General features: G+C 34.1%; 2 protein-coding genes across 2 annotated transcripts; one reads left to right on the top strand and one right to left on the bottom strand.

Annotated features, from left to right (window-relative positions):
• Positions 1 to 11,273: 11,273 nt before the first annotated feature.
• Positions 11,274 to 13,753, top strand: LOC128235039 (putative nuclease HARBI1). The gene is made up of 5 exons (XM_052949742.1): positions 11,274 to 11,468; positions 12,051 to 12,176; positions 12,375 to 12,486; positions 12,794 to 12,890; positions 13,281 to 13,753. The coding sequence occupies exons 1-5, from the start codon at positions 11,274 to 11,276 to the stop codon at positions 13,561 to 13,563; spliced, it is 813 nt and encodes a 270-aa protein (XP_052805702.1). The 3' UTR covers positions 13,564 to 13,753.
• Positions 13,754 to 15,593: 1,840 nt separating this feature from the next.
• LOC128235034 (uncharacterized) lies at positions 15,594 to 18,217 on the bottom strand. The gene is made up of 6 exons (XM_052949729.1): positions 18,054 to 18,217; positions 17,605 to 17,669; positions 17,255 to 17,392; positions 16,928 to 16,987; positions 16,107 to 16,234; positions 15,594 to 15,683 (listed from the first exon to the last, which is right to left on the bottom strand). Exons 1-6 carry the CDS (start codon positions 18,215 to 18,217, stop codon positions 15,594 to 15,596), a joined length of 645 nt encoding a protein of 214 aa, XP_052805689.1.
• Positions 18,218 to 24,671: the final 6,454 nt, after the last annotated feature.

The raw sequence follows: 24,671 nt of genomic DNA, 5'->3' as shown, positions 1-24,671 counted from the left end.
CTTTCAAAGATGTATGCTAGTCATTTATTTGCATTTGCTGGATTAATGGAAGTGCTCTTCAGTGGATCATGACTGTGGAGACCGATTTTTCTTTTTGAGTTTGGTGGTTAGATTGTTCAACGCAACCCATTGCTTAAAATCAGTTTATTCAATACAACATATGTCTACATATTGCCGTCGTAAGATTACTATCTATATTTATTTTTCTTATTCATCGATATTGATGTCATAAATGTTTGCTTGAAATCAACATTAAAACATCGAAATTTGTTGCACCTGTTACTAAGGTTTAGTAAAATGGGATTAAGCTATAATTCTTTACATTGTGTATATATAAGCAAACCGTTACATTTTTTTCAAAGAAAATGTCTGAAATGAAGCAAAGACGAAGCGTTATAAAATTACCTTAATAGAGTCATACATTTCGAAATTGTAATGTTACGTCTTTCTCATGTCATCTTTATGTGTCTGTAAAACATTATGCTGTTTTTGGTCCACCAGATCGTATCAGCTGTGTTCCTATACTTTTATTCATCAATAATTGAAAGGTCAATTTCTGTGGAAACATAGCATTCAATTGACTAACTGATATTTCGGCAATTATATACTTGCAAGTACGCCAGGAAAACATGTTTCAATTATTCGATCATTTTCTGCATGAGGTGAAGAAAAACAGATTTTTATTGAATAAATGTTTAAAATGTACATATAAATTAATACATTCCCTTTCCATTATGTATTCATATTTTGTATATTATACTTTGTTAAATATCCAATCGACAAGACCCAGGCTTCGAACTGCAGAACGTTTGTTTTTTAATCACTTCTCACGTTTACTACTACAAGGATTACGGCGTCCAAACTGGGTTTATGAAAGTCTGGGTTTGTTTTGTTTTTTCGCTTCAACCCGTGTTTGACAATATATATCCATAGACACACGACCTATACGTTGAATTTTATTGTTTTCCATTTCGATTATAGTTTAGGGTGTTTGGTTTCAAATATGCACTGTTTCTGTAACGGAGAGATAGCTACTTATACAATTAACCGATGGTTTGCCACCTAAGCAGCATATTTTATAAAGGGGCTACCTTCCAATAAACCTGATTACACCATGTATGTATAGTGTGCATAAAAGTATGTCTTTTGCAAATAGCATCTGTTAAATGCTGAAACTATATAGACGGAATTACAATAAAACTACATTTGGTGATACCGACCAATATTTACATTAACACTTCATTCCTTAACGATGGTTGTTGTGTATCAATTTCACATTATTTCTGTATAAAGTGAAATGGTATTTCCTATCGAAATCGCGTGCATTTGTTCGATACTCTGTCCTGTCATTGGGTGCAATAATACTAATGGGCGGGGCATATTTACTACGGAATTATTTATTTTTTTGACATTGACAATGATGATGACTTATTTCGGAATTTGGAATTGACATTTGGTAAAAACATGAAATGACAAAACATGAAATAGTGGAAATGAAACAATAACATATTGTAGTGCACCCAGCAACGTCCAGAAGAAAGATCTCAGTTCAACACTAAGTATTCTCGCGTCCTCTGGCTTTCCGTCCGCAAAAGTTCCCATTGCTAAACTCGTTTCCCCATCCACCGCCACTGTTGTTTCATCCGATGTAAACTTCCAAAGAAATGACAATGCACTTGCTGATTTGTCCAACAACGTATTCCAACATGGTTCTTACACCAGTTGATCATCCTTCAACATAACGCCCAACAAGTAATTGACTGTAATTTCTCTCCAATTTGAAAACAAGTGATTTACAACAGCTAGTATCGCCTATTACCGCGAGATATAATGAGAAATTTGTAGGTGGCGATATTTTTGTTGATTTCTTGTAATTGTAATTTTGCATAACTCCGGTTGTATTTTTCTATCTGTAATACAGTAATAATACGTTGTTTAAATACACGTTTTCTTAAAAATATAGAAATTAAACCCATGAATAAGGAACTATTATTTCTGTGCATTCATTGTTTAATAGATTTAGGTTACCGTAGCTGTTCGAATTTACCCACCGTTGAGAACAACGAGAGAAAGAAAAAAAAAGAAAATGCTTTCGAATAATCTATTTCTTTTAGCAGAAATGTACATTTGAATAAATGTAAATATAAGTTTTAAAATTCGACCTTTTGCATTTTATTGGGTTATGGTATGCAATGGCGCAATTCAAAATGTTGGTGGAGTCCGAATTAAATCATGTTATTATTATTATCAACTAGCCTTGGTACTTTGAAAACAACCTTGAAACCAACAACAATAAAACGCTATGAAAACATGTATTTTCCTTTGAATCAACCGACTGCAAATCGCTTCATGACCATGTCAACCAGTTAATAAATGTAATTGAACAAACTTTTACTCTGTGACGACGACATCGTTATAACGCACCTCCACCAACCAGCATAAGACGATGATGAAAAAATATTTCCATATGCCATCGCAGTGTCCATCATGCGTATTTAGACACTTTTTAATTGCATTTTATATCATACAGAAACAACCTTTAATAAAAAATATTAACAGACTTTGAAAATTAAGAGGAAACAAATATATCAAGCATAGTTACTTGAAATTTGATGATTTTCGTTCCTATGCATACCAAGGTCTTTGCAAAAGCATATGGACACAAATAAACTTATAACACCAATTAGCGAACAAATCGGTCGCAACTAGTCACTGGCGCTGTGAACTATTTGAGGTCTCGTAACACGGTATAGAAAGTGAAGATTAGTGATGAGGCGGTAAGCGACCGACGCTTCATCAGTAAATGGTTTTCCATCGACTGCAAAATTATTTTCCAACGAACGGCGGTCAATCGCCGTTGGGTTTTCAAATATTGTCCCAGTCAATTAAAGGACTTGTCAGTGTTTTACAGCTCCATTTTGTGACAGATATCCACACATTTTACATAAACATATATTTTACTTTTGGCGTACAAAATGCAATAATCAGTTTTTATCGATAACAAGAACTTGTTTACAATAACAAGTTGCGCTCAATTGTGACTTTCCATTGATTAACCACGTTCAAATCGTGAATTTTGAAAGGGAACATACAAGTCACATATTAATTAGTGTATGGCTAAACAAATATGACATTACTGCAAAGAGATGATAATAAAATATCTACGGAATGCGCGCTTGGTCTTTGAAAATTACTTATAATCATCGAAGGCTCTTTTAAATGTTGGTAGGGAAGTGAGTGTCAACTTCATAATGTTTAAACCGATGTTTAAGATCCATAGGTTATTTTAGGTATCTTGCTCTCACACTTCTGAATCATAATGAAGCATTTTGCTGCTCACTTAATAGAATAATTCGGATCGTCATAATGGTGTGTCTTTTTCATCAAGTTGTATAACACATAACAGGTGACTAATCTTTGGTCGTAGTTTTGAGCCCCCCCCCTTACCCGGATATAAATTTACATTACATTTTACTTTTTAGAGAAACATCATAGTGGTATGCGAAACATTGCAAAGGGAAGAACAGCTTGGTTTAACGTCAATGTCGCTAGGTATTTTTTGTGTATATCCTACTGTTCAATTTATAGCGTTGTTTGCTATTCTATACTTATATTTTTCCCAACCTTCAGCATCTTAAATGCTCAATATCAATAAATTCAATATACAACAAAGTAAATTCGAGTCTAGAATAGCATATATGAATTAAGAAATTGACAGTCGCCGCGACTTAACACATACACGGCCTAACCGAAAACAGATTGGCTAATAAATGTTGTGCCGAATTACCATCAACACATGACTCCAAAACAGGGTACGAAGAGCGTTTTAACACGGATTTAACTGCAGAACAGTGTCTTAATTTTGTCCAAATTAGGTTTATTAGAGCACAAGATCCTCTCATAATTCTGGGCATAAACGGATTAAACAACTCAATCTTCAGTACTAGCCCTGTAGCCTAAATTCAAAAACGACATTATTTAGAGGAACGAGAACTAGGCTGAGGCCTTTCTAAGACTTGTGTCGTGTTAATTCGTTATAACTTGTAGTGTATACCTTCACTATATTATACTGAAATGATATATACAAATGCATATCTCAATCCCAGATATTTTTATATCGTTGTTCCTTATATTTTTTCCACCATAATGATTGTGTTTAAATGTTTGACAGCTGTTTACTTTTTAAACATATCATTGGTAACAATGAATACGCATTTGATTTAGGACACCGCTACCTTAAATATAAAAACAATAAATAACTGTAAGTAAACGGATAATAATTAAAAAATACAAACATTTGTCCAATACAAATATTTATCATGTTAATGTAATTGCATTCGTTTAAAGATTGAACAGATATACATCAATAACTAAGTAACACAGTGATTTACGATCGAAATGTCTGCTTTCTTTTCAATCGGACGTGTAAGAATTCCTAATACAATTTGAAAATGCTCTTGAGTCTTTCTTATTAAATTAACTACAATGGATCGTTGAGCAGATTGTGTGTGTTTTAAAAAAGACTTATTTGTAACATTTCGTTGTGATCTTAGTATCAAAAAGTACTAGATTCATGAACTATTGGCGTATAGTCATAACTGTATGGCCACGTTAACTATTGAAAAGGATCACAGTTGAACTTTTGAAACATCATATTGTACGAAACTGAAATCTTCCAATTTCTGTTTTTTGTTTGTGTTTTTAACCAATACATTACAATATCAAAAGAAGTAAATACTATTGTGTTTCGATATTTGAATCATACTGTGTATACTAATCTTTTATAACATGGCCTTTCTTACACATTAATATACGAGTTTATTAAGTTAATTCCAATCAGGAAACCTAGTCACTATAATTTCACAAACAAATATCATTTGCAGAAACTGTTAGTTCTGTATTTGAAGTAAAGTTGCCTTGCTTATTTCATGAATATTTTATCCCGTATCTCAATATGTGCTTTGATATTGCAGGAAATTAGTGGGAAGTCTGTGAGACATTTGCTTGAATAATTGCTGCATGACTCTGTCAAATTGTGAAGTATATTGTGCAGCTACTCTAGGCTTTATGATGGAACTATATGGCCTGTTACATTCTGGGAAGCCATCATAAACCTGAAAAAACAACAGAGGAATGTGTTGATTTTAAGACACATATACACATAATCAATTATATGCATTCAGTAGATTCAGCAACATGCATAATCAAATGTAAACCTACAGTGTAAAAAGGTATTAACAAGATCATCTCAATAATATTATGTCAGACATAATATAAAAGTATTAGCCCTGTTTTGTTACATTCTCGATAACGTTAAAGCTGGAATAAACTTGAAAAATAAATCGATGTAATATTATCTATTCAATATATTTTCAAACTGTTGATACGAACTTTTACAAAAAATCACACAATTAATAACACCAAAAACGTGGAATACCCAACAAACACCTCCAATTGTACCAAGCGATGGCTTCACTCTATTTTGGAAACGACTCGTCAGTCGAGTGAATCAGAATGATCTCTGGCAGTCGCTGTGATTTATAAATGTATTATGAAAAAAATATCTAAATTGGAAAATTATTTTTAGTCTAATGTTATTTCATATTTGTTTTGTATCCACTTTTGACCCTTCAAATATTCATTCTGTAAATGGCGATCAGTGTAATTTGGCCAATGATTTCAAGCCCTGTACATAAAAGAATTCGTGTATTAACTCTTATAATAAAAGCAAAAAAAATGCTTTAACATTAAAATTTGTATTGATGAATGTAAATTATTGTATTTTATTTCACGAGAGGGCGACGGTACGAGTTAAAATGTTTTTTTAAGGTCACGAGTAATATATGATCTATTTATTATAGCCATTATGAGGGACTTGCACTTGTGCAGAGTATACTTTGGTAATTTGTACCTGTGGGAAGTATTTGTAAACAAAAAGCGAAAGTTCAAATACTACGGTTTGCAAAAGCTGCAATGTCAATAGCCGTAAGAATTGATTTGCACCTGTGGGAAGTATTTAAAAACAAAAAGTTCAAATACTAAGGTTTGCAAAAGTTGCAATGTCAATATATAGCCGTAAGAAGTGATTTGCACCTGTGGAAATAGCTCTTACTTCTTCATATTTTGGCCAATTTCGATAAATTTGAAATATAAACCCTTTATGAGACACTTTCCAATATATATATAAACAAAATAAAAAATATTAATGAAAATAAATTAGTTAATTTTATGAGTGGATTTCACTTCTCGAAATCTGGATTTCACCTCGATTTTCGATCTATTTATGAAACATTGCTCTAACTTTTTATTGTTTTAACAATTTCAATAAAATTTGAAACATAAACCCTTTATGAGGCACTTTCCAAATTGTTTACAAAAAGTAAAGTTATAAATAATGAGTGGATTTTACTTCTCGAATTCTGGATTTCACCTCGATTTCCTATCGAAAAATCGAAAAATTGCTCTTACTTCTTCTAATTTTGACAGATTTCAATAAAATTTGAAACACATACCCTTCGTGGGGCACTTTCCAAAATGAATATAACAAAAATAATTTATTAATTAAGATTAAATGAGTAATGAATAGTTTTCACGTTTTGAGTGATTTCACGAAATCCACTGGATACCTGTATCACCTCGCACCGCATGCGTATAATTACTTTGCGCATGCTCAAGAATTGAAAGGAGTTATTGACCTCAGGGCCCTTGTTTATACGCCTCGAAATTAAATTATTTCGTTACACTTTTTGCCAATTAGGTAAAAGAAAAAAAAAGATAAATATAAATCACTCCAACAGTAGTCAAAATAATATCATTCTCTAATTCTAAGTTTTCAACAACACTTTTCTGTGCATACACTTACACTCGGAAGGCTAAAATCATTCATTTCCGTCTCCAGTGAAATCTCATAAACCAATCACTAAAAAAGGCTCGCTCTGTGGAGCGAGCCTAATAATACACTATTGTTGTTTCTCAAGAGACAGTGTCACCTTGAAGAACGAAATAACGGATTAAGTCTCTGGCGAAGTATTTGTCAACCTGACAGGAAATAATTTATTATATATCTCGTCTTTGTTTGGACCCCTGTAGTAATACAAGCGAGGTCTAAGATATCGAAAGCAATTCGATGCTGTTGTCTCTGTTGATTATTAATCAGAATCAGCCATCTCCACACAAAATTGCCAATTACTGAACCGTGTGTTCGAAGAAAAGATTCATTATGGCAGGAAATTGTGGAGGCTTGTGAAGTCCCAGACAGTAAGCGATACAGAAGATTATAGATTAAGGCGACATGAAAGGCGAATTGTTCATCAAGCATCACGATTTGTGTTCTTAAAAGACATTAAACCAATGGTAACGATCATACAGTCATATTGAAGGATAATACAAGATGTATTAACTTTCCCTAGAAGAAAGCTCTGTGCAAAGTATGCCGTATGTTGCCACTAACTAGCTGATCTTGTATTTTACCAGGCTATATCGTAAATAAATAATATATGTCATAGATGTGTAAACCTGCTAAATAAATTATGATTACATCAAGAATTGTGCATGTTATTACAGACTAAGTGACATTCGAAAATACATCTTAATCTCAATGCATGAGGTTTCTATGAGTGTATGTGAACTCAACCTTACACATATTTTCCCATTTATGAATATTAGCAAAATTGAATATTTAAACCTAATCACAGCCTCTGTTAAATAACAATTTTAGGTTTACATATGGTAGAGAGGCACAATGGTGAAACACGCTATTCACCAATTTTGAGATTGAAAAGATTAGGCCGCTATTCAAACCAATAATTACTATATATGGAAATAATTTACTAACAAAATAGAAAATTAAAGCAATGCCTACACAATTTGGATTGACTGATTACAAGGCTCGCTTAATGATGAACCACTTTCATGATTTAATTCATTAACATTCTTCCGAATGGCAATTTTGCTAGACGCTTTGAACAGGTTTTTCAGTTAATGCATTGTATTATAAGGCTGAAATTTACATTTTTGGCCAACTGATTGGTGATTGACATTCAAGAAATGATTCATTGAATACATCACGCTATGAGTGTTTAGAGTATACAACAGACGGACGGAGTGACCTGACATTTAACTAATAAACAGAACAAACTAGTTCGTTTCCAAAATATTTAAAGAAGTTTTCGAACAAACAGTAGTTGTAACAGTGTGACAATCAATATAACAGTGCATATACATACCCTAAGCCATATTTAACATGAAATGCTTAGAATCTCTTTGCGGGGTGAAACACATTCAAGGGAAAATACGCCCGCTAAAATGCTGAACCTTGGCAGAATTGCTGCAAAAACTTTATTGTTGTAACGAATCTTCTTAATCTGACATGTAATTTCATACTCTGTTTTATTTTCATTAATCCAGACTTCATGACAAACCAAAGCGATCCTTAGAACTTCTCTTTTGGTTGATTGTCAACACGATAAATCATTATTTTAAAGTGATGCTTTGACAAGGTTTGTTAAGTACAAACTAATATGAGAAGCAAGATAAAAAAGCTTACATTAACGCAAACAGATAAAAAGGTTAAATCACCAAAATGTGTTTGCTGTCGTTTTGTACGATTAAACCTCATTTATAGTTGAATATAACTCATTTCTGTCTATTCATATTTTTACTGTAAATAATAAAGGACAAACCAAGTAACCAAGCAAAAGACAACGAATGCATTTAAAGTCAGATGTTAAGGTCAAACATACACCAAACGAGAGATAAATAACTGTAAATACAACAAAGGCAGACTACAATATTGTTCTGATCTGTTTATCATGAACACTTAAACATAGTTATATTTAAAGGTAAACAAATAATTTCGTTAAAGCGGTCGTACGATTCTATAGTTGATAAGGGGGTCCAAATGTGCCTGTCCCTCAATGGTACGATAAGGTGGGTATAAAGAGTACCAGCCCCTAAATTGTGGGTAAGGGTCACACAGAGTACAAGTTCCTTAATTCTACGATATGGTCCTTTCATTAGGGGGTACAAAAGGTGCCAACCCCTCAATGGTACGATACATATACACATAGACAACTATTAAACACAGCTGGCCTTAGTAAATGATAACTTCAACAAACCCACATTAATTGAGCAAGCTGACCAGGTCAAACAAAATCAAACATTTATTTCACTTGAACATTCAAATAGTAGATGCTATAATTGACAAAACGGATTGGAATTCATTTTGTTGAAATACTTTTTCAAAACATTCGTTTGTCCACTATTTGAAGAAAAGTATCCTCTCGGTGGTTATACTTACTAGTGAGGGAAAATAAAGGGAAGGACGAACTCAAATACGTCAAGGTCGATTGGATTTAAGCTCTTACACTGACAAAAAGCGTGTTCTAATATATGATAAAATAATTGCATTGTAATGACACCCTAAACGTTTTGAATAATCTTTACCGAACTGTTATTGCTGGTAATTTCCTTTCGTTAAGGAAATTACTTTCTGTAAAAGAGTATTACAGAAATAATAGGGGCTCAAAAGTACCATAATGTGCTATGTAATTTTGACTCCAAAGTTAATTTATTAACTTGTTTCCTTTAATCGAATAATACTCCCAGGCACGGCATCTTTTACTGACATCAAGTATCGAATGCCAATGGCAAAAATAACATTTCAGTGCAAAATAAAACAATAATCTACAGAAGAGTTCAATTCTACTAATGAAAACCTACAATAGCTTATTGGAAATTTATATTAGAGAAACATAGATATTCTGTACAGACACTTGCGTTCTTACATGAAAGATAGTTTGTTGAATTTCTGGGCACTATCGAAATTTATTTTACCAATTGAACACACAAAAATTAATTATTGGCGTTGATTTCATCGTGACGTCATTTTCATAGCATCCGTTCAGGAATGGACAACCTGGCACAATTGGCGGTATTGGATCAATCTTCCTATATTGAATTGTAGTTGTTGATGTGTTCATGGCTTGAATAAAAATAAATATATAAAGTTATGCAAAAACAAAACATGAAATGGCGTATGCAATTGTTGTTCTAATAAATATTAAGAATAAGGATTAAAAAAAAAAGATTTTATGTTGTGTGTTCTAAAATAGATAAAAACTACTCTACCAAAAGTAGATTGTTGCCGGAGTCGAACTTGCATCCTTTTGGTTGTATTTGCGTGAAAAGTATGACCTATGTGGGGTTGTACGACACCGATTTGCACGTTGCATCCTATGGAATTCCAACCATCGTTTTTTTCTCACTGATAAAAAATGAAAGGTATTTGTTTTTAAATTTGAGGCAAATAAAAGGCGAGCTTAGGGTGAAATTAAAAATAATAAAAAATATGTACATTTCTTACCAAATTTATCATACAATTATGTCAAGAAATGCTTTTTAATTGCAAAAAAAAAGATTCTTAGTTATAATTAAAAAGTTTTTGATTGTATCACATGAAAATTTGTCTCAATATTTAACAAATGGCAATAAAATCCAGTGCTTGACTATTGACTTTCATTGCATCAGCAATTTAAACGTGGATATTTTTGTAAAGACAGCATTCCTCACATTAACGTGCAATTATTCAATGACCAAATAGAACAACTATTGTATTCATTCCGTACTAACTTACTATAAAAAAGGATCATTTTAGACAAGTAAGGGTAATTCATCATTTGAGCAGTTCTAAATATTTGATCAGGTCTAAATTTACCACATTTTAGCCTAAAATGTTATAATTACGGGAACTACTTTTATGCGCAGTCACCCATAGTTGCTTAGGTGTTACTCCGATCTGGTCATTGTTCAGTTTAATTTCGTCCCGTCCAGACGTCCAGTATTTGACTTAAAAAAGTCATTGTGCAGGTGCAGGTGGTGGATTAAAGATGTTTCCGTTTTGAGACCTCGCCTTGACCACAAGCCTATGATTTATAGGTCTGGGGCCGTGATTACGAACGGTCTCAAGTCTGAGTCTGGACTCACACTCACTTATTACAGACTCTATTTTTTAACGGTGTTTACAAAGAGACTCAGACTCAGACTCTGACTCAAATCATTGAGACTGAGTCTGAAAACGTGAGTCTACTACGTAGCTGTCTCACGTGAAGTAAATCTCAACTGTCATGGCGGACAGACAACTTGACAGATATTACCGGTATCGTAGATTTAGGTTGCCTCGTCGACCGCGTGTATTTACCGACAGAAACAACCCTTTAGAGATTTTAGATGTAGAGAGTGTCCGGAAAAGATATAGATTTTTTCCGGACTCAAGCATGATATTAGTTGGAATCGTGGAGCCAACGATCGGTACAGCGACGATGAGGAGCAACCCGCTCCCCCCTCTCCTGACGGTATTGTGCTGCCTTCAGTTTTTTGCAACCGGAGCGCATCACATCGTAATTGCACAGGCTCATGGCGTGTCCAGGTCGGCTGTCGGCAAGGCAATTCATGCCGTATCTGTTATCCTTGTAGGACTGTTAAACAGATACGTTAAATTTCCAACGGGGTTGTGTAAATGGACCGTGTTTTTACCTATCATGTGGCCCCGCAGTGTCGGGTGAATGCAGTGGTTTTGTCTTCGCTTCAAATATAGCGGGGAATGGGCCTTACCTAGGGTCCCTTGGATGCAGGGGCATTTGGCGGGGATTTACCATCTGTTCATCCCCGTAGGGCGGAGATTTTAGCCTGGTTGGCGGGACCGAAAGTCAACGTCCCAGCTATTCCCCAGACCAGGGGAGGGGGGCCGTGGTTACAATTGACTGGAACATAACTTGGAGTGTGTTTTTAAAGATTGTGCCTGGTGGATAAATGTACCATTATGAGAAGTTTATGCTACTGTACAGATTAATATTAATTAGTTTTTGATTTGAAACAATGTAATAAAATTATGTTGTTTTTCGTCAATTACTGATAATTCAACATTTCAACCCAGCTAATTTATAGTACTGAAGGTGCCATAAATGGATTACAGGATTTGTGTGTAAAGTGTGGTAAGTTTTTTACTTTTGAAATAACTCATATTTCTATTCAGTATTTGATAAAATTTGTATTTTTCCATACAAGGTTTCCCAAATGTAGTTGGAGCAGTTGATGGCACTCATGTCAAGATACAGGCACCACCAGACAACGAGGCAGATTATGTGAATAGAAAGGGCTATCATTCCCTTAATGTACAGGTATGAAAATCTTAATTTTATATGTTTTCGATTCATTTTGGAAATCTTTTTCTGAAACCAATACTTGTTCCTATGTTGAAGCTTGTTTTAACATTAAAAACTGTTGGTCAAGAAACAAAACAATCATATTTGCATTCTTCATCTAGGATCTAATAATGGTGAAAATATGGTCACTAACTTGTACTTGTTATCTTTCAGATGGTATGTGATGCAAATTACAGGATAACTGATGTTATTGCTAAATGGCCGGGATCTGTGCATGACAGTCGAATGTTCTCGGAGGGGATCTTGTGCCAGAAGTTGGAGACTGGTAAGTGCATTTGACTTAGATGAAGCTGCAGGTTTATGATGTGATAACATGAATACTTCCAAACATACAGTAACCCTGTTTGCTAATAACATTTGCTGATTCTGCGATTGGTTCACAAATTTATGATATTGTGTGTGTGTTTACTGATATTACCAACTTCAGTCCTGAACTGTATGAAATATTGAATGAAATTTTCTTAATTTTTTTTTTATGTACGAACCAAAGTGAAAACATCAAAATATGAATATAAAATAAGTCGGTTTTTAAAAGTATTACAGATAAGTGATATGAATGTTTCTCTTCGCAGGACAAATTGATGGACTGCTGCTTGGGGACAGTGGGTACCCATGTCGAAAATACCTCATGACACCCTATGCGAATCCTAGAAATCTGTCGGAGGAAAGGTATTGATAAAAAATCAAGTATATTCATTGATAATTGTTTTCTATCACATCAGTGAATATCAGATGATATTTTACCTGTATAATTATGATCTCATACATCTGTCTCTTTTTTGTTCACATAATGTTTATTTAGCAATGCATTTTAATAAAAAATAAATGACATCAGTGGTCCATTTCAAGTTTTTTGGTCAGTCGGACCTGCCCAGAAGTATCATATGGAATGTTGACGTCCTATAATATGGACAGCTGACGTCCTGCATTATGAACTGCTTACGTCATAAAACTGGTGAATGTTGCTGGCAAATTTCACGACATTTATCATTGATCACAATCCAGGGAAATGATATTAAAAGTAAATCTTGTGCAGCCAAGTATTTCTGATATTTTCAGATTCAACACAGCTTTGTGCCGCACCAGAGTGCTCATAGAACAAACATTTGGAATGCTGAAGAGGCGCTTCGCAGTACTGAAATACGGAATAAGAACGACACCAGACAGAGCGGCTGTTTATGTTGCCTCATGTGCAATGTTGCACAACTTTGTTTTTGAGCATGGAGATGTGTATGGACGCACATACGAGGATGATGACATGCCACAAGTGGACAACCAAGGTGTTGATGTTAATGGGCGGACCCAAAGGGATTATATCACCCAAAGGCACTTTGCTGTTTGAACAATCACCCTGTCAATCATTTGTCATTGTTGTACGTGTATATTTTCATATTTCAGTTAAACAGTTACTAACTATTTAAGAAATAAGCAGAAAACATCTAATTTTTATAAACTTAAATATAAGATTCTGCGATCTAATTTTTGTCAGCATTCTTACATAAATTGTTTCCATGGATTTTCAAAAATTGGCTCGTTCCAAGATAAAAAATAATAGTTTTCAAAACGTTCAATCCGTGAGAGTGCAGCTTTAATATCTTTGATAATACCAATTATTGAATGTAATATGCAAGGCTACTTAACAGGGATATGCATTGAAGACAACAGGTTCCTTTAAGACATTAACTGGCTATATTTATTTATAGATGAATTGAAAAAAAACAAAAACTTTTATACTTTATGTAGCTGTAAGTCCATGTTTAACATGTTAAACAATAGGAGAAACTACATAAAACATGTGCTATACATTTAATGGCAAAAGTGTAAGTTGTGGATATCACTTTGAACATCTATCACCGATTGTATTTCTTATTCATTAACACATAAATAAATGTCAGTTTAACAAACAATTCATAATAACTATGTAACTTTACCAAATGGAAGACTGATAATAACACAACATTAACAATCAGATATAACAGTAAAGTGAGGTTCCATAATGAAATGAAATGAAAAACAATATTATACAATTATGTTATCTGAATTGTTACAGATTGTTTTTGATTTTTTATGCTCTTTTGCAATAGTTTATAAGCAATAAGGGATATTTTCAACTTCATTTAAACAGTAACATTCAGTTTCATGGTGTGTATTGAGTAAAGAATGTATACTGTTATGTCATATCACAGTTCTGTTATTGATTTGTAAAATATATTGACCAGCATTATTTCTCATCTTTGTTTTTGTAATGGTTTGCTTAACACAATATTGATTTTAGCAAACTTTGCTCTGCTCACTTTTACTGTAACAGTTATTTTGCACAATTTGTTCATCATAATGCATGAGTGTAATTCTTTCTGAAACTGTTGCATGAGTCCACTCGGTCAAATTTACACAATTTTTCATCAGTTGTTTTTGAGTTGTATTGAACAAAGTAAAACTTCATGAAATTAGTGTAAGATATGATATATCAACAGTAATACCCCATATAATACCAATGACTAAAATAACCTAGACATTCAAGTTGAAACAATAAATGTATTACAATTTAATGTAGACTTATTCCTATTACACAAATAAGATTTTTTGATTGTAAATACTTTCCATCAAAATGATTTTAGATACATCATCAGAGAAAATACTTCTACATACTTAATAATAAAGGATAATTTCCATCTCAATAACACATGTTGTATATGTTGAAGAACAAATGAGTAGCTCAAATTGATATTACGGTAAATGATTGGTGAATGCTAAAATATTTACTATGGTCTACTTAAGTCTTAGTAATAAATTAACTTATTAAATGTTCATTTCTTTCAAATTAAACTCAGTATCTTTCATTAAATAAATTATTTTAGACATCTATTCATCCTTTTTGGAATATTAAAACAATATCATGGAGTGTGGTAAATATTGTCTAGGAGTAAGAGTGGATCTTTAAAGCTGCACTGTCACAGTTTGAACAAGTTGTTTTTATTTTTTATCTTGGAACGAGCCAATTTTTGTGAAAATCCAAGGGAACCAGTTATATGAGATTCATGACAAAAATTAGTTCGCATATTTTTATAATCAAGTGCAAAAATTGATATTTTATGCATTTAAGCCATGAAATATTAATTTTCGAACAGAAATATTGAAATCTATGATATAATTAAAGACAAAACATGAAAAAGTTGTAAAAATGGTAAATGTGTGAGAGTGCAGCTTTAACAATTTATACTGCATTCAAAAAGAGATCTTATGAAAAATTGTAACTTTCATTTCCTAATCCTGGAAAAGTAATGTTGAAATCCATGTTAGCATTTCGCATGGCATTCTCCAGAACAGATTTTTTCAATTGGAAAAGTTCACGTTGTTGAGCTATTTTTAAATCTAAAAGTTCAATCTCCTTTCTTGCTCTGCAAACTTCATGGTCATGAAGCTCCTCGGTGAGCTCAAACCTATCCATGCACTTCCTACGACCTATGAAGAAATTGTATATTTTTGTTTTTAAGTTTATACATTTATAATGTACACAACAAAAATGCAAATATTCCTTAGCATGGATTATAATGAAAGCAAATTTACTCTAAAAACATGCATATATTGCTGTTGATGATTTGAAAATGAAATAAGGCATTAAGACCACCAATGTTGAAAAAAAAATATATCTTTCAAATGCAAAATGCAGTTAACAACTGAAATTAATATGTTTTCTTTTTTAACCAAATTTCATCTGCATCCATATTATGCCATTCATCCTTTCGTGTAAGTGTTTAATATTTATGATTTGACTGATATACATATATATATCCTATGTTCCTGATTTTGTGTTAAATATGAATATACCGTTGAAAATGTACTCATAGAAACATATCAAAACAATGAGTTATACAAATGGTTTACGTTTCTTTGTATTTGTCTTGTCTGCATCACTCTGGGTTCAGCTGGGTGTTCATGGGACACACTTGGATGTTCAATGGCATGAACTGACACTGTTTCTTGATGGGTGCTGATGTGCTTACTCTCTGTCACTGAAATGTTCATGCAAAGTTACAGTGATGTATAAGAAAATGTGTAAAACTTACTCTCATATTAGATTATGAAAAGTAATTGGACAGAACATAGAGTACCGAGCAGTACCACTTGTGAAGACATTGACAATTTTGACCACTTTCTTTCTTTAGAAAACATTCTAACCCCCTTTAGGATGCTATACTACATCTCAACTGGAGGAAATGGTAACATACTATAAAAAAAAAAAAACATGTACTGTGTACAAAAACTAAACATCACTTCAATTGATATCATTCTACATGTAGAAATTGAAGATGAGAGAAGAAGGTACCTAACAAGAGCTGTCATAAGACTCGACAAACCCAAAACACAATATCAGGAAAGGTCTCTATAAACTCTTCCTATATACCAAGTTTGGTCACAATATGTAGACCCTTTCTTAGGTTATTCAATACCAAACCTTTTTCTATTAATAATATTAAGTCAATTGAAGGAAGGATATTAGACTTATAAGGGAAAATCCCTAAATCCCAAAATTTACCTTAAAACTTTAACCAGACCCCGACGCTGGGACGAGTAGTATAGCACTCCTTATTCTTTAACATTGATTATAAGAAAGGTGCCCTCAAAAAAATCATGACTATCATTTATCAAGACAAACTGAACTTTAATATAAAAGGCCTCATAAAAGTATATTATAAGACTCTTACTTGGTGCTTGTTGCACAACCAAATCTGCAACACTGGCAGCATCTTCCACAGGCTCTATCACTGAAAATAAGATTTGTTTCCCTATTAATGGTTCTTATAGCTACAAAACATCATGCAATACAGTGTAAACTAGATTGTGCCATGTTATATGTTTTTTTACATTGTTTCCATTATATCATTTTACTTCCATTATGGGAATTATTATGTTAAAAGGTAACATCTATGATTGAAGCAGTTGCACATTACCATTATTTTAACAGGATAAAAAAATGGCTGAAACATATAATTTAATTAACTGACACATTCAGCAATTCTTCAAAGGGGTACCTCCAGATTCTATCCCGCCTGGGATCCCTATGAGTTGGGGCTTGTCCTTCAGAAATTCAAGGACAATTTCCTCTGCCAGTGTAATCTTGCCAACTGGACCGCCACCAGTGGCCATGTTTTCGTTATACTTTTTCTTGGCTAAAAGAATAATGGATTCTTTATACTGATGTTTAAATACATAAATAATTGAATGTAAAGCTTTACTGAATTTCCACCATGATATAATTCAAAGATTTTACTCTAAGACTTTGCACATATGAAGTGTTTTGATAAGATAATAATGTATTATTAATGATGAAAATCTGTATAATATACCAGTGATAAGTATCAAAACATTCATTAAATTATACCTCTACTTTTCACATTCTGGAACAATTTCTTAACCTCTGCAGGTGTCCGCTTTACATTGCTTGATCTGCAATTGAAATGGCCACCCTTCAGATTAATCATTTTTTTTATAATGAACAGGAAATATTTTACAAGTAATTAAAATAATATAAATAAATTAATTCCACTTCCAACATAGATTCTATATAAATACAAGCAGTCAGAATTTCTGCAAGAAAATACTTTCCTAGAAGAGAAACATATTCAAATGAGACAAATGAGGTATTTCAAACCACCTTAAAGCAGCAGGTACATTGCTGTATGCTGTTAAAATCCTATTGCTCATAAAAGAAGTTCTTTAATGCAGACTTTGTATTGATATTTATACACTCATTGCGTTAAATTTAAGATGAAAATAGCCACTGAAAGCTTAATCATTTAAGGTAACGTTTAACCAGCTTATCTAACTTACGCATTCAAGTCATCGGCCACCTTATTCCAGGCGGCCGACTTTTCTTTGAATGTGATTCCGTCGGCAAATCCTCCGTATAACACGTCGTACTGTTCAATCACTAGCCGCACGGCACACAGTCGCTCTTTTTCATCCCAGGTCGTCCTTTGTTTTTCTCGCGACATTTTACATCAAACACAGCCGACAGTCACTCAGGCGCTTGCATTGTACAGGTATCTGATTTTGACTACATCGGTAATATGCGTCTAGAAATTCTGAGCGAAGTTCAAGAACGATAACGCTTGAAAAAGTAAACAATGGCTCAACGTTGAGACTGAGTCAGAGACTGTTTGAAATCATGTAATATTCGACAAGCTCAGCTGAGTCTGGACTTGGACTCAGGTGCTGAGACTGAGTCCAACTTTCAGACTCAGTCTTGAGACTGTTCGTAATCACGGCCCCTGTGCCTTGAAAACGAATAACATGATAGCCTCCATAGTATCAATGTCCGTTAGAAATAGGCCACTTTAATAACAGGCCACTTTATCATTAATCAATCAAAGAAAGTAGGTGCGATAAGAACAAGAATTGAGAAAAAAAATTACTAATAAAACATTTAATTTTCTGGTTTTACTGATGTTATTATAATACTATATTTGTAAAAACAGATTTTTTCTAAAACATTTACAAGTACTAATTTGTTATCTGTTTATGAGTATATGAATACTGAGAAATGCATTTTAGAATTAAAAAAAAATAAACTCACGAAAATATGTGCAATGGTTGTTAGTCGTGTGTCCGGCCTGTATTTGAATATAAGTTTTGCACTCAAAATCTGACTTGGTTATTAGCACAACATTTTGAGAACAGAACAATATATTACTAAAAACACACATAATTAATTTTTGCTTTCGACGCTGTGAACCTGCTGTTGTTTACTGAAGACTATAATACATTGACTATGACACTGATTTTCACTTAATACGTGTCTTCTACATTATGAAAACTGAAAGTAAACAAAAAAATAATACTGGAAATGAATATAAACGGTGGGTACAGCAAAATATTCCCGACAAACAAGACTATCAACAAATATCAGCTGTTTTGCGGTTACCCGGACCAGATTTTGTCCTGACACGAAGAAAGTCTGCTCGCGAAGAATGTAAAGCAAGGAAATATCTTCAAAAAAACAAGGCGAAGTCGACGTTGCAGGTTTAAATTAAGTAATAGAAAAACAGAAAATAGATGTAATTTTGAAGTAAACAAAAATAATTCGAGCGGCCAAATAATATGTGCGGGCGCAAAAAAGAATTTTTTTTGTTATTTTTTTTTTCGTTTTTACGAATTTTAGGTGCGGCAAATCCGACGAACAAATTATCAATTTGTTGTGGCCTAAACTTCTTAAATTAACAGGACCTTATACACCGTATCAAGTCATCCTACCGGGGCTCTAGTGGAGCTATGTAATATAATGGAAGGTCCTTGTACAAGCCAAACCCCATTATGATAGTCATGCTCTGGTATTTTATTTTATGGCATTTGTTACAATCTTAATTGAAACAGATATTCAAAAGGTATGTTCTCATTTGCTTCATGAAAATAATGATATAGCGCTGGTTTTGACAGGAAGAGTTTACATAAAGCTTTGCAATTGACAACCTCTTATTAATTGTTTAAGTGGTTCCATATTATTTGCCCTAAAATGTAGCGTTGTCAGAGCCATTGGCATTTCTGACCTCTCTGCAGTTGGCATGTGTCACCGGTAAATGTCCAAAACACACGGAAACGAATACTAAAACCAATCCAATGACGCTGAAGTCATGTTAGACCAGTGTTTCAAGTTATTTCCACCAACAGAGAGGCATAAAGAAACAAAACCGACCATTACTCATATGACATTTTCAGCATTATGTGATTTGGTTTTACTTAACCCTATATTCAATGATCTTGTCTAATACATTTTTATTTATTGTGAAATGGTACCTTCTGCAATACACTCCAAAAGTATATTTCGGAATCACATGCATACATCCACAATTTAGTAAGAAATTTCATTGTCTTTATTATTAGAATTAATTTTGTAATCCTTATTTCGGCAAATTACTTTAAAGAAATATCCGTTGGAAACATATATATACATAACAATTATGGGCTTAGTTTGATTGAAAGGTAACACTAACAATGTCCAATGCAAAATCCTCAATTACCTCCGCAAACTACACTTCCCCGTACATTTACATTTTACTGACCGTGCCAAGGCGGTACCTAACAATCCGTGCTACCATATCTAGTTTTTTATATTAAGTTTGTATGCACTGTGCTGTTGGTGGAGTTTTGTGCTGTTGTTCCAAGTTTCTTGTGGGTGACTTTTTTTTCTTGGTCCTTTGCGTTTACACTGTGCCATTGAACGGGGATTTTGTTTAAACTTTTGGCTACTGAGCTTGTTTCTGTAGTTTTTCACATACATTTTGAGCAGAATCAATGTCCTAATTAAAGATACTGGGCTTATCGCTATTTTACCATTCTTCTAGTATATCTGCAATATGTATAAGAAGAATGGTGCACAACCTGACTTTTATTGGAGCGGAAACATGTAATATAGTTTTGATAGCATGCAGAATTTTTCTTAAGTTGACTACCTAAAACCAACACATTACCATACAATATTCACAATGCTACTGCGTAATTACCCAAACCAACACATTACAATACAACATTCACAAAGCTACTGCGTAATTACCCACACCAACACATTACAATACAACATTCACACTGCTTCTGCGTAATTACCCAAACCAACACATTACAATACAACATTCACAAAGCTACTGCGTAATTACCCACACCAACACATTACAATACAACATTCACACTGCTTCTGCGTAATTACCCACACCAACACATTACAATACAACATTCACACTGCTTCTGCGTAATTACCCAAACCAACACATTACAATACAACATTCACAAAGCTACTGCGTAATTACCCAAACCAACACATTACAATACAACATTCACAAAGCTACTGCGTAATTACCCACACCAACACATTACAATACAACATTCACACTGCTTCTGCGTAATTACCCACACCAACACATTACAATACAACATTCACACTGCTTCTGCGTAATTACCCACACCGAAACATTACAATACAACATGCACAATGCCACTGCGTAATTACCCAAACCAACACATTTCAATACAACATGCACAATGCCACTGCGTAATTACCCACACCAACACATTTCAATACAACATGCACAATGCCACTGCGTAATTACCCACACCAACACATTAAAATACAACATTCACACTGCTTCTGCGTAATTACCCACACCAACACATTTAAATACAACATGCACAATGCCACTGCGTAATTACCCACACCAACACATTTAAATACAACATGCACAATGCCACTGCGTAATTACCCACACCAACACATTAAAATACAATATTCACAATGCTACTGCGTAATTACCCACACCAACACATTAAAATACAATATTCACAATGCTACTGCGTAATTACCCACACCAATACATTAAAATACAACATTCACAATGCTTCTGCGTAATTACCCACACCAACACATTACAATACAACATTCACACTGCTTCTGCGTAATTACCCAAACCAACACATTACAATACAACATTCACAAAGCTACTGCGTAATTACCCAAACCAACACATTACAATACAACATTCACAAAGCTACTGCGTAATTACCCACACCAACACATTACAATACAACATTCACACTGCTTCTGCGTAATTACCCACACCAACACATTACAATACAACATTCACACTGCTTCTGCGTAATTACCCACACCGAAACATTACAATACAACATGCACAATGCCACTGCGTAATTACCCACACCAACACATTTCAATACAACATGCACAATGCCACTGCGTAATTACCCACACCAACACATTTCAATACAACATGCACAATGCCACTGCGTAATTACCCACACCAACACATTAAAATACAACATTCACACTGCTTCTGCGTAATTACCCACACCAACACATTTAAATACAACATGCACAATGCCACTGCGTAATTACCCACACCAACACATTTAAATACAACATGCACAATGCCACTGCGTAATTACCCACACCAACACATTAAAATACAACATTCACAATGCTACTGCGTAATTACCCACACCAACACATTAAAATACAATATTCACAATGCTACTGCGTAATTACCCACACCAATACATTAAAATACAACATTCACAATGCTTCTGCGTAATTACCCACACCAATACATTAAAATACAACATTCACAATGCTTCTGCGTAATTACCCACACCAACACATTACAATACAACATTCACAATGCTACTGCGTAATTACCCACACCAACACATTACCATACAACATTCACAATGCCACTGCGTAATTACCCACACCAACACATTACAATTCAACATTCACAATGCTACTGCGTAATTACCCACACCAACACATTACAATACAACATGCACAATGCTACTGCATAATTACCCACACCAACACATTACAATACAACATTCACAATGCTACTGCGTAATTACCCACACCAAAACATTACCATACAACATTCACAATGCTACTGCGTAATTACCCACACCAACACATTACAATACAACATTCACAATGCTACTGCGTAATTACCCACACCAATACATTACAATACAACATTCACAATGCTACTGCGTAATTACCCACACCACCACATTACAATACAACATTCACAATGCTACTGCGTAATTACCCACACCAACACATTACTATACAACATTCACAATGCTACTGCGTAATGACCCACACCAACACATTACAATACAACATTCACAATGCTTATGCGTAATTACCCACACCAACACATTACAATACAACATTCACCATGCTACTGCGTAATGACCCACACCAACACAATACAATACAACATTCACAATTCTTCTGCGTAATGACCGAAACCAACACATTACAATGCAACATTCACAATGCTACTGCGTAATTACCCACACCAACTAATTACAATACAACATTCACAATGCTACTGCGTAACCCTGCGGAAAATGGTTGAATATACGGGAAAGAACGGTCCCGTACATCTTGAATATACGGGTGTGTTCGGACCCGTACACCCAACGTGTACGGGACCCGTACACGAATACGTATACGGAACACCACGTGTACTGACTTCCGTATATCCATCCCCGTACCCGTGGATATACGGAGTTATCATTGTATATAAAAAAAAAATATTTCTTTCACGTGTTTTTGAAGAAATACATATTTTGAGCATAGCATTTTTTTGCCAAAAATATATGTATGGATATACGGAGCCCGTATACTCGCATGTTCGGGATGGATATACGGACCCCGTACATGCAACGTGTACGGGATGAATATACGGACCCCGTACATGCAACGTGTACGGGATGAATATACGGACCCCGTACACGCAACGTGTACGGGATGGATATGCGGACCCCGTACACGCAACGTGTACGGGATGGATATGCGGACCCGTACACGGAACATGTACGGGATGAATATACGGAGCCCGTACACGCAGCGTGTACGGGAGGGATATACGGACCCCGTACACGCAACGTGTACGGGATGAATATACGGACCCCGTACACGCAACGTGTACGGGATGGATATAGGACTCCGTACACGCAACGTTTACCGGATGGATATACGGAACCGTACACGCAACATGTACGGGATTGGAATACGGACCCCGTACACGGATGAATGTACGGACCTTATACGGGATGGACAAAGAAAGGGTTTGACCGTGTTAGACACGAATGATAAGAAATAACAAATACATGCTGTTTTTTTATAAAACATTATTTATAGACATAGGAAAAACTACTATTTATATAAATTCATTAGGTTTAAAAATATCATGTTTGAGTAATCAATGTTTAATGTCATTCTAGAGTTCGGTACATCAGCATGTATACGATGTCTATTCTGTGATGTCTTTGATTTATAGTCGCATGACCGTGGTGTATATATGATCATTTATTAATGGTTGTTCTTTCATATACAGAATAAATTGATGGAGAATAACATATTCTAATAACGTTAAATGAAACTAAGTGGAAGTTATCCTCAGGTACCGAATGCGGATTAAGACTAGGCTACATAATATTGCTGACGGGGTATTTAGTAAAAAAAAAAAAAAAACACGTGTTTGATTTAACATAAACAAATGAAATGCAAGCTTACAAGTGTCAATGATATACTCAGTTTGTGACACTGAATGCTCAATATATAATGTAAACATCTTATAAAGTCATGTTTCGCGGACCGTTCCATTGCAGTAACAAAAACATAAATAATGATATTTGAAGATGCAATATATTAAGTGACTTTAATTAGACTTTTCACCTACATAATGTTAATGTTGAAAGATGTGTGTTATTTAATTTTGAATAATTGTTCATGTACCTTTACTAATACAAACTATGGTCGTTTGGTTTTTGAAATATTGTGCGCAAATACTCATCATACTCATCAAGTTTAAAATATCAGTTGTGATTTCCGTTGCACGTGATATTCTGCTTAATTTAACGATTTTGTCTTCCACCTGGGTTTTA

This window comes from Mya arenaria, chromosome 1 (assembly GCF_026914265.1).
Source record: "Mya arenaria isolate MELC-2E11 chromosome 1, ASM2691426v1".
Taxonomy (NCBI): Eukaryota; Metazoa; Mollusca; class Bivalvia; order Myida; family Myidae; genus Mya; species Mya arenaria.
Note: the sequence above shows the minus strand (reverse complement) of the source record. Positions and strands in the feature narration are given on the sequence as shown.

Coding starts and splice junctions, on each gene's coding strand:
- LOC128235039 (XM_052949742.1), top strand. CDS start 11,274: ATGATATTAGTTGGAATCGTGGAGCCAACGATCGGTACAGCGACGATG. Junction 11,469..12,050: donor ATGCCGTATCTGTTATCCTT/GTAGGACTGTTA, acceptor TAAAATTTGTAT/TTTTCCATACAAGGTTTCCC. Junction 12,487..12,793: donor GTGCCAGAAGTTGGAGACTG/GTAAGTGCATTT, acceptor TTCTCTTCGCAG/GACAAATTGATGGACTGCTG.
- LOC128235034 (XM_052949729.1), bottom strand. CDS start 18,217: ATGTCGCGAGAAAAACAAAGGACGACCTGGGATGAAAAAGAGCGACTG. Junction 17,670..18,053: donor GTGGCCGATGACTTGAATGC/GTAAGTTAGATA, acceptor TTTCAATTGCAG/ATCAAGCAATGTAAAGCGGA. Junction 15,684..16,106: donor CAAGACAAATACAAAGAAAC/GTAAACCATTTG, acceptor ATTTCTTCATAG/GTCGTAGGAAGTGCATGGAT.